The sequence below is a fragment of the Apium graveolens genome, chromosome 10, assembly GCF_009905375.1.
Source record: "Apium graveolens cultivar Ventura chromosome 10, ASM990537v1, whole genome shotgun sequence".
NCBI lineage: Eukaryota > Viridiplantae > Streptophyta > Magnoliopsida > Apiales > Apiaceae > Apium > Apium graveolens.
In genome coordinates this window covers 241111317-241129816 of record NC_133656.1, presented here as the reverse complement: position 1 = coordinate 241129816, position 18500 = coordinate 241111317, and the positions used below count along the sequence as shown (strand labels likewise).

Sequence of the window (18500 nt, the reverse complement as noted above, 5' to 3'; positions counted from 1 at the left end):
CATATACACCCACATCATTCGACTGAAATCATCAACTAAAAGCATAAAATATCGATTTCCAGCTGGGGTTGATGGAGCAATAGGGCCACATAGATCTAAGTGAACTAATTCTAAAACAGTTGTTGCAGTAAAATTAGATTGAGAGGGGAACGGCTTACGTGTTTGCTTAGACATTAGACAACCGTCACAAATTTCCTTTGGTTGGTCAATATGAGGTAGCCCATGAGCCATGTCATTCTTTAACATCAGTTGAATAGCCTTGAAGTTCACGTGCCCAAGTCTTTGATGCCACAGCCAAGCTTCTTCTTCTCCTTTGGTTAACAGGCAGTGTTGCTGTGTTTCTTCGATATGAATTTTATAGAGTCGATTTACTGATCTCTTGACTTGCATTAGTAGTCTCCCACAACTGTCGTAGACCCACAAGTTTTCACCATTCATAACAACTCGATTTCCCTCTTCTGAGAGTTGGCCCAAGCTTATGATGTTGCTCTTAAGTGTAGGTATGTAATACACACCCTGCAATACTCTGGTTTCTCCATTTTTGCAAACGATCCTGATTGACCCCTTTCCTTCGATCTCTACTAGTGATCCATCACCGAATTTTACTTTACCTTTTACTGATTTATCCAATTTCTCAAATTTATCTCGGTGGCCAGTCATATGATTACTGGCTCCATTGTCTAGATACCAAGTACTTTCTTGAGTTTCCCTGCTATTGTTCGATGTCTTGTCCTCAGTAAATGAAATCACGTCCTCTGCACCATTTCCGCACAAAGCCATTAATAATGCAGGTTCCTCATCATTCAGTTGTGCTAGATTTATTTCACCCCTTTCTTGCCTTGCTCTCCTTGGTTTTCGACACTCTCTAGCAAAATGACCATAACCATTGCAATTGAAGCACTTTAGCTGGCTCCTGTCACGTGCCATTCGATTGTCCCTTGTACGATAATCACTCCCACCAGGTTGAGCAGTTTTAACTGATTTCTTTAGCCATTCCTCTCGAGTAAGGAGGAGTTTTTCTTCATTATTCTCTCTCTTAAGCCATTCATCTGCTGTTAACAACAACTGCTGTTCCTCAGTGTTTTCCACTTGACCATGTAGGCGTTCTTCATGGGCCTTGAGTGACCCCACTACTTCTTCTACAGTCATGACATCCAAGTTTCCAAATTGCTCGATGGCTGATGCAATCTGGAGAAACTTGGTTGGAACAGCCCTCAATAGCTTTTTAACAACATACTCTTCTCCAATCTTCTCTCCTAATGCCCTGATATTCGTGACCAGGCCATTCAGTCTCATACAGAAATCATCCAACTTATCCGTTTCTTTCATCCTCAATGACTCGAACTCGGATCTGAGTGTCTGAGCCTTAGCCTTTTTCACCTTATCCGCACCTAGACTCATGGTTTTAATGGCTTCCCATGCTTCCTTGGACGTCTTTTTCTCTGCTATCGTCAACAACATACCATCTGGAACGCCTTGATAGATGACAGCCAATGCCTTTTTGTCTGTTTTCTCCTCGATGACAGCTTTAGGATCCTTTGGTTCTATTGCTTCCCATACTCCAAGGGCCTGCATAAAAACTTTCATCTTCATCGCCCAGACGGTATAATTCGTCTTTGTCAGCATTGGGTAACTTAACCCAGACATCCCTCCTTTGCCATTTTACGCCTCCATCGATCGTTAACGTGAAGCTCTGATACCAGATGTTAGAATAGAATAAGAAACTGAACAAGTTTGTTTGATTTGCTAATATGGAAAACTTGATTGATAATGATTCAAAGAGATTACATGAGTATAAATAAGGTACACCAGCTAAACTACAGAGCTAAACTACAGGCCTGCAAATTAGGATGTCTTCCTAGTTTTACTCCTGTCAACTTATTCATTCGTAAACATAAGTAATTACCTATAAATCATCTCCTGCAATGATCACAAAAGATACGTTGATTTATTCTGAAACAAGGAAAGCAAATAAATAGCTATGTTTAGATTAACAATAATCCAACAGAAACCAGTCACATAGCTTTCAGAAAGTTTAGAAAAATACCATTAAGGAACTGCATCTTCGTTTGAGGGTGAGTGGCCAAACACTGCATTCAATAGAAAATACACTTTGATATTAGAGTTGCATATAAAATTTTTAAGTTCATAGAGTACCAGCTATGGCTCCTGCATAAGTAAAAATAAATTTGATGTATATAGATAATAAATTTGATAAGTAAAAATAAATTTGATAAGAAAAAAGTTTGAAAATTAGGAAATCCAACATATAAAGCAAGTACATTACAAAGTTAATACCACTAGAATAGGAAATTAAAGGAGCGGAAATGACCTCAAACAAAACAAGTACATCACAAACTTTACTTGAATCTTTCATAGTAAGTTTCTCAGGTGTTAACGACTTGTATATAGATAATACTTCCTGCAATAAAGAAGATAATTCCATTAATCACCAACTGTAAAACACAACATTCTCATTTGAATAGATAGAATAGCCAATACAAACCACAAGGCTGAGCTTGTCAAACAAAGTAGTAAATCATTTAAATGATTCCAATGACCATCATGTGCGGATTTCATAAATTGTATCAAGTTCTGATTGAGATGTGATGCAACTTGATCTTAAGGGTAGGACTTCTCTAAGACGTGTGACATAAAAGTTGCAGAACTTCCTTACAATGCCTATTTTCCAGATTTTTGGGTTTCAAAATTTCAAATTTCCAAAATATTTGAGATCTCCGCAAATCTTCTCATTAGTTCAATGAAAGATTTCTTCGGCAACTGACAAGCAAGGATACGGGTGCAGAAGTGCTGGGTGCGTGGACAAAAATCTAATAAATAAATATAATAATATGGGAATTCGGGTGCGGGGGACACTACATATAGAAATATAGATTTTCTCTAGATTTCATGTTACAGATATTCAATTTTGTTAAAAAAACCACAAACTATAAGCAAATTTAATCAAATGCATAATTTATTGATCTAAAACATAAAATACAGGTAAAATATTTTAATTTATGCAAAAATGAACACCAGCATAATACGTTTGTATTTACTAACAAAAACTGATACTTAATTTTAGGAAAGTAGGAGGTTAACAGAAATTTTGATTACAAATTGTGGTGAAAGAATCAAAATTAGGATTCAGGAAGAATGCCCTATCCGATGAGGGGATGTGCATGTCATAGTATCGGACACAAGGATCAAGGGATTCACAAACAAGTATAATCATTTCAAAAGACAAGAAAGAATAAGGATCATTAATCACGAAATATTGATTAAATACTATATAACTGGGGGACTCCGGACTTGAGAAGATCAAATATAACAATGTAACCTAGATACTGCCATTTTGGTTTAGTAGTCCACTTCAGTATTAAGATCTGAGGAAGAAACTCAAATCAAAACAGGGAACTTTTATTGTTAATGTTAACCAAAATTAGAAGTTAATAAAAAGAATTCACGACATGATATAAACTTAAGCAAATATTAAAACAAATACATTTAGTTTGATCAATGCAAAGCATTTGGTAGACCCAAGTCATTGTGCATACCGATAGGAGTAAGAAAACCGTACTGATTGACCGCCAAATGTGGAGGGCCAAATCTTGAATTCTTCCCTGTTTCTGTATTGATAAATCACATGTTAGAAATGAAATATACTATATCACCCAATAGACATTAGAACATAGAGTGTAACTAATTTGACTCTGCACTTTAAACTTCTAAAAAGCAAACTTAAATGATACTATACAGTCATTTAGGCGAGTCAAGATCATCATTTCTGTGCACATATTTATTGTTCTAAATAAAATGTAAAACTACAAAATATCGAAAGAATCCACGTAAAAGTGACATTTTGTGCATACAGAGATATATATTTGCACATTCCGATTGAAGAGATACTTTCATAAATCAGACTGATTACAAATAAATATCGATCTATGTTTGTGTATGAACCACATAAAGAATGAAATCAAACGAATGAGTATATCTGGTTTACATAATCCCTGGTCGATTAAACCAGACTTTATGAAAATGAAATGACCAGCATAGACATCATAAAATCATGACAAGGCCACAATTTAACTTGTATTTCAACATATGAATGCATAATTTAAACTCTTTAAAAACTCAGATCTATTGTCAATTACTTCTAATCAAGACACACAAATATAAAAGATAACTCTAATCATAATTAATCATCAATCATTTCTAACCAGCCACGTTAAACAAGCTTAAACACAAAAAATGCATCCAATCATGTATTAAAAACATCATTTATGAATTTACAATTACAAATCAATTTATTTCCACCTAACAACATACACAAACAAACAAAAATGTACATAAAACAAACAAAAATTTTCATAAATGAAGAAAAATGATGGACCTTAATCTGAGTAAGAGATGAAATGGCCTTTTCGCGATGCTCAGGTTCTCGAAGCAACACAACCAAGTCCTCTACACTAGCAGAAGGCCAATCAATAGCTTTGCTAGCACCATCACAGGGACCATTGTTGTTAGCAGGTGCACCACCATTCGACATAACACTGTTGTCACCTTGTATCGGATCAGGATAAAGAGAGTCAGGGAGATTCAACATTGTTTCAGACAAAAACCCTAGATATGAACTGAACAAGATGGCTGCTGCTGTTATGTTGTGTAGGAAAAGAACACTGAACTAAAGATGCGGCAATATATTGGAGGCTGTAGGAATGAATATTTTTTTCGTTATTTATAAGATTTTTCATTTTGCTAGAGTCACTGCTGTGTACCTAGGATTGGGTGCTGGACGTATCCTTTTTGCAGTTATTTGGAAACTGACCAATTGTTTTATTACACCTGGTCACAGGAAAAACAATTTCTAGGGGACGTTAGCGGTTCATGGTATTGGGCCTAAACCCACACTTTACATACCTCATCCTTACCTTTTACCTGTAAATTTGTGATTAAATATTTGTAAGATTTTTCATGTTTTGCATCAAATAATTTGGGGTAGTTTGGGAAAAGAAAATTGTTATGCTATATAAATAAGGTTGCACAAAAATTTTAAAATCTAGGAGCAATCTTATACATGTATAAATTTATACCAATTGTTGTTTGTACCAGCAGGGTAATTAATAAACAATAATTGGAAAATATGATTTTTTAAATAACTTATATAAGTTAAATCGTACATGATGGTAATAATGTAATTTCAACAGACATATATTTCAAGATATGTAATGATATTTGATCGTATTCGTGACTTAAATAAACTCGAGTATTTTGCAGTTAATTTAACGTTAAAATCAAATTTATTCCAACCAACTTGTAACAATCAATTAATAACTTTAGAAACGGCTATAAAGTTTATACATGGTATAAATATTTAAAAAATGAAGTTTTTTTAAAATTTGAAACCTAAATGATATGTTGTTTTAAAAATTTGCAGATTTTAATGAGAATATCTAATTCAAGATCTCCAAGTAATACTAATATATGGAAAAAATTTAAAAATTGTAGTAATTATTATTTATTCAAACAAAGTAATTAATAAATTATAATGTTGTTAATCACCTATGGAAGTAAAGTCGTTAATGATAATATTTACGTTAATTTTTCAAAATATATAATAGTGCGATTTCAATGACATTTTGATTGTATTTCATGACATAAATGGAATCTATTATTTTGCCTTAAAATTTATATAAAAGATAAATTTATTCCAGTTAATTTCAGCTATCAATAGTTACAATAATTTTGGAAACAACCATAAAAAATTTAGGTTTAACGGATATAAATTTTGAACTATACTAACATGTTTAATAAATTCGCAGATTCGAACCAGAGTTTCCAATCAAAATTTGATGAATCCAACACATTATGTGAGGATTCTATTCAAATATTTCAAAAATCAATTACTGTAGTACTTTGTATAGGATTAATGGTGGATTGATGGGTCTAATCGAGAATTTTAGAATATTACTTTTTATCATTAATTTACAATATTACTTTTTATCAAATATATTGATATAAATGGATCGACATATTTAATTTGGATTTCAATTTTAAAAATTTTTGACTTGTGTGTTATTCAATAATAAATTCTTTTTATTTTAGTAATTGGCAGTTCATTATCCACTTTTATTTTTATTTTTACGATTTCAGTCTACATTATTTTCTCTGTCAACTTGCACCCCATAAAATTAATTTCTCTTCTATTTGCACCCCGTTAATGACTTTCCATCCAAGATAACCGTTAACTTTAACGGAAGTAGGGACATTTCAGTAAATTACTAATGAAAATAGAAGAAAATAAAGTAAATGAAGAAGTCTCTTTGTGTTGGAATTTGTAGTGGCTTGAAGAGCTGTCTGAATTTGTTGAATGATGTGAAAGAGAGTTGATTTGAAATGGTGCTCATCACAGTCTTTGCTAAACATCCAAGATAGAGTGTTTGTAGTTGAGCTATGGCCTACTTCTCCCCCTGTGTGCATGAAATCTTCATCATCATCATCTTCATCCCCAAACTCCTCAGAACCACCAGCTGGATAGTCAAATTCATCACCAGCTCTGAAGGGCATGGTAGTGATTGCATCCTTAGCCGTTTGCATAGAAGCAGTTGTGTGCACCAAGTTGAGAATTCTTACATCAAGGGCTCCCCTTGGCTTCCCACCCTCACACCCTCACCTTCACCTACTAAGGCGGGACTCCACTCACTCACTTTCGCCAAGTTGGAAGAAATACCTTGCATACTTTCACTCTTTTCCTCTCCTTTTGCCTGAGAGCAACTCAGCCTCTCACTATGTTCACTCCCTTTCCTCAATCCTAAGAGTGATTGTACAACTACTAAATCATCTGCACTTGTGACAACAGTTGAGATTTCAAGTTGTGCAGTGATTATCAACGGATGAGAAACATCCGTCGAAGCAGTAGTTGAAAGTGTCAATGGATAATTGCTGTTAAGCACATCCGTCGAGATACAAATATTGGTCAACGGATGAACAATATTCGTCGAGATAGTAGAAATGACAGAGTTTGGTGTAGAAACTACTGTAGAATCTGTGGTGATTGGTGAGATTTTGCATAGTATTCTCAGTTGAATCAGAAAGAAATGGCAAGTGAGCCAACAAATCATCTAAAAAATAATGCTCACTTGCTGTAGATTTTGGCTTCTCCATGAGAGTTAAAGATGGAGAATAATGCTCACTTGCTGTAGATTTTTGCTCTCTCTCTCTCTCTCTCTATATATATATATATATATATATATATATATATATATAGGGGACTACTCCAATAGAAACCAATTTAGAATAGAAACTAGAAACCAAATAATTTTTTTTAAAATTACTTCGAAATATAACACATATGGTATGCAAATCGATCGTTGAGAGATGTAGAAAAATACAGTGAAATCGGATTTTAAAAAAAAAATTACGGTTTGACGAGAAAAATCAAATTAAAAACGGAGGGAAAAAACTGAAATTGAGTGTTGGAGGGTGCAAAGTAGTTGGGTGGGGTGATTTAAGTGGGACCATTAGATTATGTTGATCTAATGGCTTAGATTAGTTTCTAGTTTCTATTTTAATTTTGATTTCTATTTGATCATTCTCCTATATATATGTATAATTCTTTTTTAATTTTCATGTACAAAAAACTAAGCTTAAATTATTTGTATAAGTTTATATAGGCATATGATTTTTTAAATGTTTTTCACAACATTAGATGTTTGTTTTTAGGGGAACAATTCCAGTTTGATAGGGATCGCAATCGGGTCGAATCGGGTCGAGTATTGCAGAATCCATATCCAAACCCGAAAATTTTATCAATACTCGAACCCGACCCGAACCCGAAAAATACCTGAAAATGAATATCCGAACCCGATCCATCGGATTTTGGATCGGATTCGGGTATAACCGAACCCGAAATATTTTTGAAATGGATATTCATACCCGAACCCGAAACCTGAATCTGAACCTGAAATCTGAAAATTTGTATAATTATTGATATTACAAATGCTTGAGATTGAACAACCGACTTGTAACGAAAGAGTTTTAACGTGTAATCTTCAACCACTCCACCATATCATTAATTGTGTTATAATATGTATAGTTAATAATTAAAAAATCAACTCAATTGATACCCAGTTTTTTAGATTTATTACTAAAAGATATTTTGTTAACCTTATAAACCTTATCACCCGTTTAAATGATTGAATAATTATTTTTCATTAAACTTTATAATTAATTAATTTTTAACATAAACATAAAAATTTATTGCAAATCCAATATCCAAAAATTTTCGGATCTGGTTTCGGATCGGTTTACCTAATATCCAAATCCAAATCCAAAAATTTCCGGGTTTAAAAATTAAATCCATATCCAAATCTAAAAAATCGGGTTCGGTAAATCCAAAATTTCGGGTTTCGGATCGGGTATCCGTCGGATCGGATTATTTTGCCATTCCTACAGTTTGTCGTAAGAAGCACATGGTTTTAAGAAGAGTATATAATTGTGTTCTAGAACAATGTCGATAATTTTATTATTTGGCCATATTAGTTCTTGAAGTTTCAGTAACTATTTTTTCTTCAGGAATTCAATTTTACCTGGTTTATTAACAGGTATTTAAAGTGCTTGCATAGCGGGGAAGGATCTATCATCGATATTCCACTTCAGTGCCTTTTTTACTTTTTGAAAACCCGTTATAAACATTAATGAACGAGAGACTTAAAGTTGTAGTTCATGTGCAATTTTTGATATTATTCCACCACTTATCGTATCATAATCTTTAATTTTTTTGGATTGTTATCTCTTGTGTATGGTGTGCTCTCATGGATCTACAACATTAATGGACAATGAGCTTTTTTGAGTTTCAAGTGGAGGTGAACATATCTCTCATGCCATCCATCTCAAGGATTAATGATTTTCTCCCTTTATTTCTTCCTATTACTTTTATATTTGTCGTATTTTTCTCCTTTCATCTTCTCTTTTCATGTAATTTAGATTTTAGCCTTTAGAATATGTTCTCCTGAAGGCGTGTACATAATTTTAACTAAGATGAGCTTTTCTGAGTCTTTTGCACGCTAGGAACCAGGTGATTGATTTATATCTTAGATCAGAGTTACAAAATATGTAAAGTACAAAGTGATTATTAAAGTAGGGTCTATTTATCAAGCTTCAGGTTGGATAACGATCGCATTCTTAGCTAATCGGTCATGAACATTCACTACGCCATAAGTGCGCATAGGCAACGGTTTTTATCCAGCGTTGCACAAAAAGCGTTGCATTATCTACAAAATTTTCAGTTTATTGTAACATAGTGGTGAAAGCGTTGCATTACATTGAAGCTACCATTGCTAATAACAGTTAGTGTGGCGCAACGTGTAACAGTAGAGGTCATAGCGTTGCATTAGATATTTTTTTTATTTAATAAATGCTGACGTGGAAAATAAATCTGAGGTGGCGTGCTGGGGACCCACGGGTGCTAACGTGGCATGTTGACGTGTCATGCCACGTCAGCGTTTTGGGCCCCCACATATGGGGCCGATTGGGGACGTGAAACGCTGACGTGGCATGCCACGGCAGCATGCTGACATGGGATTAGTGGGACCCACATGGGGGACCAAAATGCTGACGTGGCATGCTGACGTGGCACATAGTGGGGCCCACTTGCTGACGTGGCACTTCAGGCGTTGCATTTGCTTTCTGGTGTTGCAGTAGGTTATTTAGTGTTGCGTTAGTTATTGTACTATTCCTAAAATTTGTTTGTTATATTCATGTTATAATTTTTTTTAAATAATTTTTAATTGATCCAACGGTACAAATTTTGTTTCCTACTAGTTTTAGAGATGTGTAATTTTGTTTTTTAAAAAATAAATTTTATATCACGTGCTTTTTTAATAGTCAAACCCCGGTACACACGGGTTCACATTACGTAGTCTTGTTCCGGGTGGTGATTCTATTTTTTTAAAATTTTTGTTCAACGATCCAACCGTACAGATGATGAGACCTACTAATTTTAGAGATGTCTAAATATTTTTTAAAAAAATTAAATTTTATATCGTATGTTTTTATAATAGTCAAATTACGGTCAAAACGGGTTCCTATAACCAAGACTTGTCCCGAGTGGTGATTCTATTTTCTTAAAATTCTTGTTCAACGATCGAACCGTACAGATGATGTTACCTTCTAATTTTAGAGATGTTTAATTTTTTTTAAAAAAAATTAGATTTTATATCACGTGCTTTTTTAATAGTCAAATTACGGTCAACACGGGTTGCTGTTACCTAGTATTGTCCCGAGTGATTATTCTTTTTTTTTAAAATTCTTGTTCAACGATCCAACCGTACGGATGATATTACCTACTTGTTTTAAAAATGTGTAATTTTTTTTTAAAAAATTTAGATTTTATAGCGTGTGTTTTTATAATAGTCAAATTACGGTCAACACGAGTTCCTATAACCAAGTCTTGTCCCGAGTGGTGATTCTATTTTTTTAAAAATTCTTGTTCAACGATCCAGCCGTACGGATGATATTACCTACTAATTTTTAAGCTGTGTAATTTTTTTAAAAAAAAATAGATTTTATATCGTGTGTTTTTATAATAGTCAAATTACGGTCAACATGGGTTCCATGTAGATTCTTGTCCCAAATGATTTCTATTTTTTTTTAAATTCTTGTTCGACAATTCAATTATACAAATAATTGTTCCGATTAATTTTATCATTGTCGTGTTATTTTGACATATATTTTACATTAGTTATACAATTTTCTTATAATATTTAAAATTGTAAATATTTAATAAAAAACTAAAAAAATAATTAAATGATGTTGAGACACAAATCTGCACACTTTCCCAGGCCAAAAAATTGGGCGGCTATTTCTCCCCCTTAACAAAAATTCACTCTTTCTCTCTAAATCTCAGCTGATACTCGAAAATTTAAATAATATTTAAATAATTTACAGAAAAGCAACAAGATATTTATCAAAATAATTAAGAAATTATGATTGTAAAGACTTAATTAAGTTAAGGCCCAACCCGTTAACAGACAAGCCCTAAAAATTTATCATTTTTATATAAAACCCTAACAAACATAAATCATTAGCAGTGGCCGCCTAGTCTTTCATATTGGAACATCTGACAAAAAAAAGTATAAAATTAAAATATAAAGTACCATTGTACCACTTCTAATGTGTATAACTCCTTAAAATTTCTGGTACACTCATCAACTCTTCAATTATATGTTATATTTTTATAACATTATTTTTAGCCACTCTTTTAGTTTTAGAAATCTTAATTTTCAACAAAATTGCTGCAAATAATATTTTTTATTTTTATTTTTAAATAGTTTCTCTGAACAGCGCCAAGCCCGGTATATTTACCTAGTTACATTATGAACAATTTGCACATCCTCGTCTTTTTTCAATATTCATCCCTCTTACAATTACAAGTTACAACCTTTCTTTTGTATTGAAGTTTGTTAACAAATATATTGTTTGTATTCCCTTCAACCAAATAGAACAATAGTGTATGAACTGTGTGGTGTCAAGCAGTTATACAATAGCCGTTTCGGTTCAGGGAATGTTGAGTTTTTTTCAAAGAGAATTCACGTTTAGGACTTTATTTCATAAGACAAGCAAGCTATATTCTAAAGACAGTTGAGAGCTTCTCATTTTCATTCATGACAGAAATAGGGGCATTTTGCTTCTACCTACAATGTCAAAGGGAAGATAGCTTTAACCTGTCCCGGCCAAAATAAACGAAATGTAGTGTTATATATTTAAACACACAGACACACACAGACATGGAGAGGGAGGGAGGGAGAATAGTTTGTACTTTGTGATAACTCCGACGCCCTGCCTGGACCCTTCTCACGGTGTAGCTGGGTCGGGTGTTTGCAAAACAACACCAGAGGGGGTTTGAGCCCCGGGGCACCTCTGGTGTGAGAGTAATAACTCGTTTTTGGATGATAAAGGTAGAAATATAAGGTGGTTGTGTATGTGTGAGTGCAAAAGAGAGTGATTAACCCGCTCTGTAAAAACTTCTTGCCCTATGTATTGTATGTTAACATAATGTAAAATATATTATACATATGTCATACATTAAATAACTTTATGCAGCAATTTTTAGCATTATAACAGTTTAATATGCAATTTTTTTGGTTGTTATATATGCCATTTTAACTTCAATTTTCAATGTTTTCAGTCTAGTACCAAGCACACAGATAGTTTCTTCGAGCATATAGACAATTGTACCGGTATGTATGATCAGTGTTAAAATTTTATGCAGAGCCTGCTGCATAATAAACAATCAACAGCTCAATGTCTTTCTTTTTAGCTTCCAGTTGTAGAAACTTGAAGTTCATATCAACAAATTGCACAATTTAAACTAGAGATTTTTCTTCCCTTCTACTCGTTAGCCGCCAATTTTGTTTTTATAAGGTTGATGATGCGCACACAGAAATATGTGAATGAAGATTCTAGTGTATTTGCGCAAACTGGAAAAATAGAAGACAGAGACTGCTATTTTACATGCTTGAGACCGAAAGTTTGATGCAAATAAACGAATTTTTGTTTCTTGACATCTCAAGTCCTCAATAGATGGTTTTAGTTTAGAAAATCTCAACATATTGTTTATAAATCATAAAGAAATTTATTAATGGTAATAATATTTTATGTACTTTATCTATTCTTTTTAATCTTTGAACATAACAATATTTTTTCATGATCTCAATCATGAGAGTTCAGAGAGAGCGTTGATCAATAGTGACACTCAATGAGTTCATGCCTGTAATTCAAGAAGATGAGTAAAGAAAATAAAAAAATGCGTAAAAGGAGAAAACTAAACACCAAAATATCAACAGCTAACCACATGAATCTGGATAGGACATTTTATGATTGTTTATCATGTATTATTTTGCAACTTGGAGATATAATTGTTTTACAAAAAATATTGTTAACATCATAGCTAAAATTAAAAGGTTTCTGAGATCTATGAGAGAATTCTTAATTTCCCAAGTATAAGTGAAGGAAAGAGCTAGCAAATATCAGCTAGCGATCAAGATGTGAGGAACCTGCAACATCACCAACCGCTTCTGCATTTGGCCCGCATCCCATCAATAGCTTTTGAAACAAATCTTGTAAATTTTTTAAGGTTATAGGGCGTGCCTGCATAATATGTATAGAAAATTAGATATTAGATGAGAACATTTAAGATATATCAGTGTGTGTACTTGTGACTCTGTCCTCGGGACAAAAACTCATGTAAAAAATTATGTAATATTCAAAACGAGGAGTCGTGTATCTAGAAGTATTGATGTCGGTTTTGTTGTGCAACTAGAGATGCCCATAGAAGTTGCTGAGGCATACACAATTGCAAATAGTATATATGCGTAATATAGATACTTTTTTTTATAAACTTGGATTTTGGTAGTGAAATATGCTGTTTTGTGCCAGAATAGAGTCCACATTTTTACATGTATATAAGAGATCATCTGGATGGACTTACACGAAGGGCTTCAATATATGGGGCAGTCGTCAGTATTGGCGGAAAGAAGCTTCTCAGGAGGAGACAACCCCTGCTGCATTCGAATCACATCAAATTATGTTTGTTAAGTACAACAACCAGACCGCCCCAAGGGACATAAAACCACTCTCAAGCTATCCGGTGCTTGGTCAGAGACATTTTTTACACAAGTTCTAAATCAATAATACAATAAGTATAGGAACGATATAACAATAGAAACACACAACAGCTTGGAAGATATGCTTACAAAGATTGCTGGCTAACCTTGGATCATCCGACAGTATGACATAACATTGAATAATATTCTTCAAAACTGTAGTAGACGGTTCATCCTGCATCTTTTCAATTACGTCATTAAAAACCTTCATGATTGCACACAACCGGTTTGCAGGCTCACAGCAATACTGTAGTCCCTGCTCTTGCATCATTATTCTTGACATTATCCAAGATGCAGTCTGTATAGCCATATACAAGTGTTCAGAGTGAGTTTAAAGAGCCAATTAACTATGGGTGTCGATCTATTTATATTTTGATGGTGTACCGGAATGTTTCAGAATTATTTGCTCAGGTTCTTACTAGGACGATCAAGTCTATGCCATGCAATATAAACCTTATGATTTATATATGGCTGGGTACTAATGTTCATCAACACCAAAATATTAGATGTTCATCAAGTCGACTTGATATGTATTAATACGAAACATGGAGTATTAACTAAAAATCCCTTTTTCAATAAACATCTAGCAGAAACACTAGAAAGGGAGATTAATTTGAAATTTTTAGTAACCAGATTACATACTCTGTACTGTCTTACATGTAAGGTGATATATTGCAGTAAAAAATGCTTGGAAGCAAAAGAATGTTGAGTTCAAATTTTAATGGACACTTACTGATTGTGAAAGTTCGTTTCCATATTCTATGGATTTTAGACACAAAGGGAAGAGTCCTGATTCAAGCAAACAGTGAACAGCAACCTTTGTCGAAGGGTCGCCAACCTGCATAGTAGAGAAGATTCAGATGATATTTGGAGTAGAACCTTATAGGCATATCAGATCATATTAAAGCAAATTGATATGCAATCTGGTAAGAAATAATGGACATTTTCTTGAACTATGGTTCTGATTAAGCTAATTCATCTCAACATTGCATTCAATTCAGAGCTGAAACTTGAAAGGGCAGGTAGCAACTAGCAATGAGAAAATACTTCCATGCAAGGTTACTGGTGCTTAGCTGTTTTAATAATTCAAATGGCTTAAAGTATAAAAAATTGAAGGTATCATGTATTGATTTAGAGTGGAATTGTACCTCCTTCAGAAGACCACCAATGACCCCCAAGCTCATTAGCCTTAGGTACTGGAATGGCTTGCTCGTTTCTTCAGTCTCCAAGAAAGGGTACAAGTAACAATGTATCTGAACTGCAAGGACAAAAGGAAGTTAATACAAGTCTGTCTACGATTAACCTTATCTAGCTCCTTAATTATCCTATTAAAATCAGTTAATAACAATATTTGAATAAGTTATGCAAAATCCGCATCCCAGAATTTATGTAACAAACTTGTAACTTCAACTGAATCCTTGATTTCACCTCAGTGTCCTGTTTCTTTGGTGTTCACATAAACAAATCATACCAGCTTGAAATAAAAAGTGAATGCATTTATATATCAAAACACGTCAAGTTCGACAATATCTTGTGTGGTCTTTAAGTAGCAATATCAGACATCAAGAAATCAGCAAAAGTTATAGAATGAAATTAGCTTATATCATTTGGTGAGAAGAAGCTATAACTGTGGATACATCCAACTATGTTGAAGAAGACTAATGTAAATACTGAAAACATTAGCAGAAACAAGTCACATAGCTTTCAGAAAGTTCAGAAAAATACCATTAAGGAACTGCATCTTCGTTTGAGGGTGAGTGGCCAAGCACTGCATTCAATAGAAAATACACTTTGATATTAGAGTTGCATACATAATTTTTAAGTACATAGAGGACCAGCTATGGATCCTGCATAAGTAAAAATAAATTTGATGTATATAGATAATAAATTTGATAAGTAAAAATAAATTTGATAAGAAAAAAGTTTGAAAATTAGGAAATCGAACATATAAAGCAAATACATTACAAAGTTAATACCACTAGAAAAGGAAATTAAAGGAGCGGAAATGACCTCAAACAAAACAAGTACATCACAAACTTTACTTGAATCTTTCATAGTAAGTTCCTGCAATAAAGAAGATAATTCCACTAATCACCAACTGTAAAACACAACATTCTTATTTGAATAGATAGAATAGCCAATACAAACCACAAGGCTGAGCTTGTCAAACAAAGTAGTAAATCATTTAAATGATTCCAATGACCATCATGTGAGGATTTCATAAATTGTATCAAGTTCTGATTCAGATGGGATGCAACTTGATCTTAAGGGTAGGACTTCTCTAAGACGTGTGACATAAAAGTTGCAGAACTTCCTTACAATGCCTATTTTCCAGATTTTTGGGTTTCAAAATTTCAAATTTCCAAAATATTTGAGATCTCCGCAAATCTTCTCATTAGTTCAATGAAAGATTTCTTCGGCAACTGACAAGCAAAGATACGGGTGCAGAAGTGCTGGGGTGCGTGGACAAAAATCTAATAAATAAATATAATAATATGGGAATTCGGGTGCGGGGGACACGACATATAGAAATATAGATTTTCTCTAGATTTGATGTTACATATATTCAATCTGGTTAAAAAAACCACAAACTATAAGCAAATTTAATCAAATGCATAACTTATTGATCTAAAACACAAAATACAGGTAAAATATTTTAATTTATGCAAAAATGAACACTAGCATAATACGTTTGTATTTACTAACAAAAACTGATACTTAATTTTACGAAAATAGGCGGTTAACAGAAATTTTGATTACAAATTGTGGGGAAAGAATCAAAATTAGGATTCAGGATGAATCCCCTATCGGATGAGGGGACGTGCATGTCATAGTATCGGACACAAGGATCAAGGGATTCACAAACAAGTATAATCATTTCAAAAGACAAGAAAGAATAAGGATCATTAATCACGAAATATTGATTAAATACTATATAACTGGGGGACACTGGACTTGAGAAGATCAAATATAACAATGTAACCTAGATACTGCCATTTTGGTTTAGTAGTCCACTTCAGTATTAAGATGTGAGGAAGAAACTCAAATCAAAACATGGAACTTTTATTGTTAATGTTAACCAAAATTAGAAGTTAATAAAAAGAATTCACGACATGATATAAATTTAAGCAAGCTATTAAAACAAATATATTTAGTTTGATCAATGCAAAGCATTTGGTAGACCCAAGTCATTGTGCATACCGATAGGAGTAAGAAAACCGTACTGATTGACCGCCAAATGTGGAGGGCCAAATCTTGAATTCTTCCCTGTTTCTGTATTGATAAATCACATGTTAGAAATGAAATATACTATATCACCCAATAGACATTAGAACATAGAGTGTAAATAATTTGACTCTGCAGGCTGGACTGCACTTTAAACTTCTAACAAGCAAACTTAAATGATACTATACAGTCATTTAGGCGAGTCAAGATCATCATTTCTCTGCACATACTTATTGTTCTAAATAAAATATAAAACTACAAAATATCGAAAGAATCCACGTAAAAGTGACATTTGGTGCATACAAAGATATATATTTGCACATTCCGATTGAAGAGATACTTTCATAAATCAGACTGATTACAAATAAATATCGATCTATGTTTGTGTATGAACCACATAAAGAATGAAATCAAACGAATGAGTATATCTGGTTTACATAATCCCTGGTCGATTAAACCACACTTTATGAAAATGAATTGACCAGCATAGACATCATAAAATCATGACAAGGCCACAATTTAACTTGTATTTCAACATATGAATGCATAATTTAAACTCTTTAAAAACTCAGATCTATTGTCAATTACTTCTAATCAAGACACACAAATATAAAAGATAACTCTAATCATAATTAATCATCAATCATTTCTAACCAGCCACGTTAAACAAGCTTAAACACAAAAAATGCATCCAATCATGTATTAAAAACATCATTTATGAATTTACAATTACAGATCAATTTATTTCCACCTAACAACATACAAAAACAAACAAAAATGTACATAAAACAAACAAAAATCTTCATAAATGAAGAAAAATAATGGACCTTAATCTGAGTAAGAGATGAAATGGCCTTTTCGCGATGCTCAGGTTCTCGAAGCAACACAACCAAGTCCTCTACACTAGCAGAAGGCCAATCAATAGCTTTGCTAGCACCATCACAGGGACCATTATTGTTAGCAGGTGCACCACCATTCGACATAACACTGTTGTCACCTTGTATCGGATCAGGATAAAGAGAGTCAGGGAGATTCAACATTGTTTCAGACAAAAACCCTAGATATGAACTGAACAAGATGGCTGCTGCTGTTATGTTGTGTAGGAAAAGAACACTGAACTAAAGATGCGGCAATATATTGGAGGCTGTAGGAATGAATATTTTTTCGGTATTTATAAGAGTTTTCATTTTGCTGGAGTCACTGCTGTGTACCTAGGATTGGGTGCTGGACGTATCCTTTTTGCGGTTATTTGGAAAAACAATTTCTAGGGGACGTTAGAGGTTCATGGTTTTGGGCCTAAACCCACACTTTACATACCTCATCCTTACCTTTTACCTGTAAATTTGTGATTAAATATTTGTAAGATTTTTCATGTTTTGCATCAAATAATTTGGGATAGTTTGGGAAAAGAAAATTGTTATGGTATATAAATAAGGTTGCACAAAAATTTTAAAATCTAGGAGCAATCTTATACATGTATAAATTTATACCAATTATTGTTTGTACCATCACGGTAATTAATAAACAATAATTGGAAAATATGATTTTTTAAATAACTTATATTAGTTAAATCGTACATGATGGTAATAATGTAATTTCAACATACAT

At 33.3% G+C, this 18500-nt stretch overlaps 1 protein-coding gene across 1 annotated transcript; it reads right to left on the bottom strand.

The window, feature by feature from the left end:
* Window positions 1-13035: 13035 nt before the first annotated feature.
* On the bottom strand, window positions 13036-17932 carry LOC141692198 (cell differentiation protein rcd1-like). Its single transcript, XM_074496932.1, has 9 exons — window positions 17720-17932; window positions 16869-16940; window positions 15678-15731; window positions 15393-15435; window positions 14816-14925; window positions 14401-14505; window positions 13775-13965; window positions 13493-13565; window positions 13036-13152 (listed from the first exon to the last, which is right to left on the bottom strand). Exons 1-9 carry the CDS (start codon window positions 17930-17932, stop codon window positions 13036-13038), a joined length of 978 nt encoding a protein of 325 aa, XP_074353033.1.
* Window positions 17933-18500: the final 568 nt, after the last annotated feature.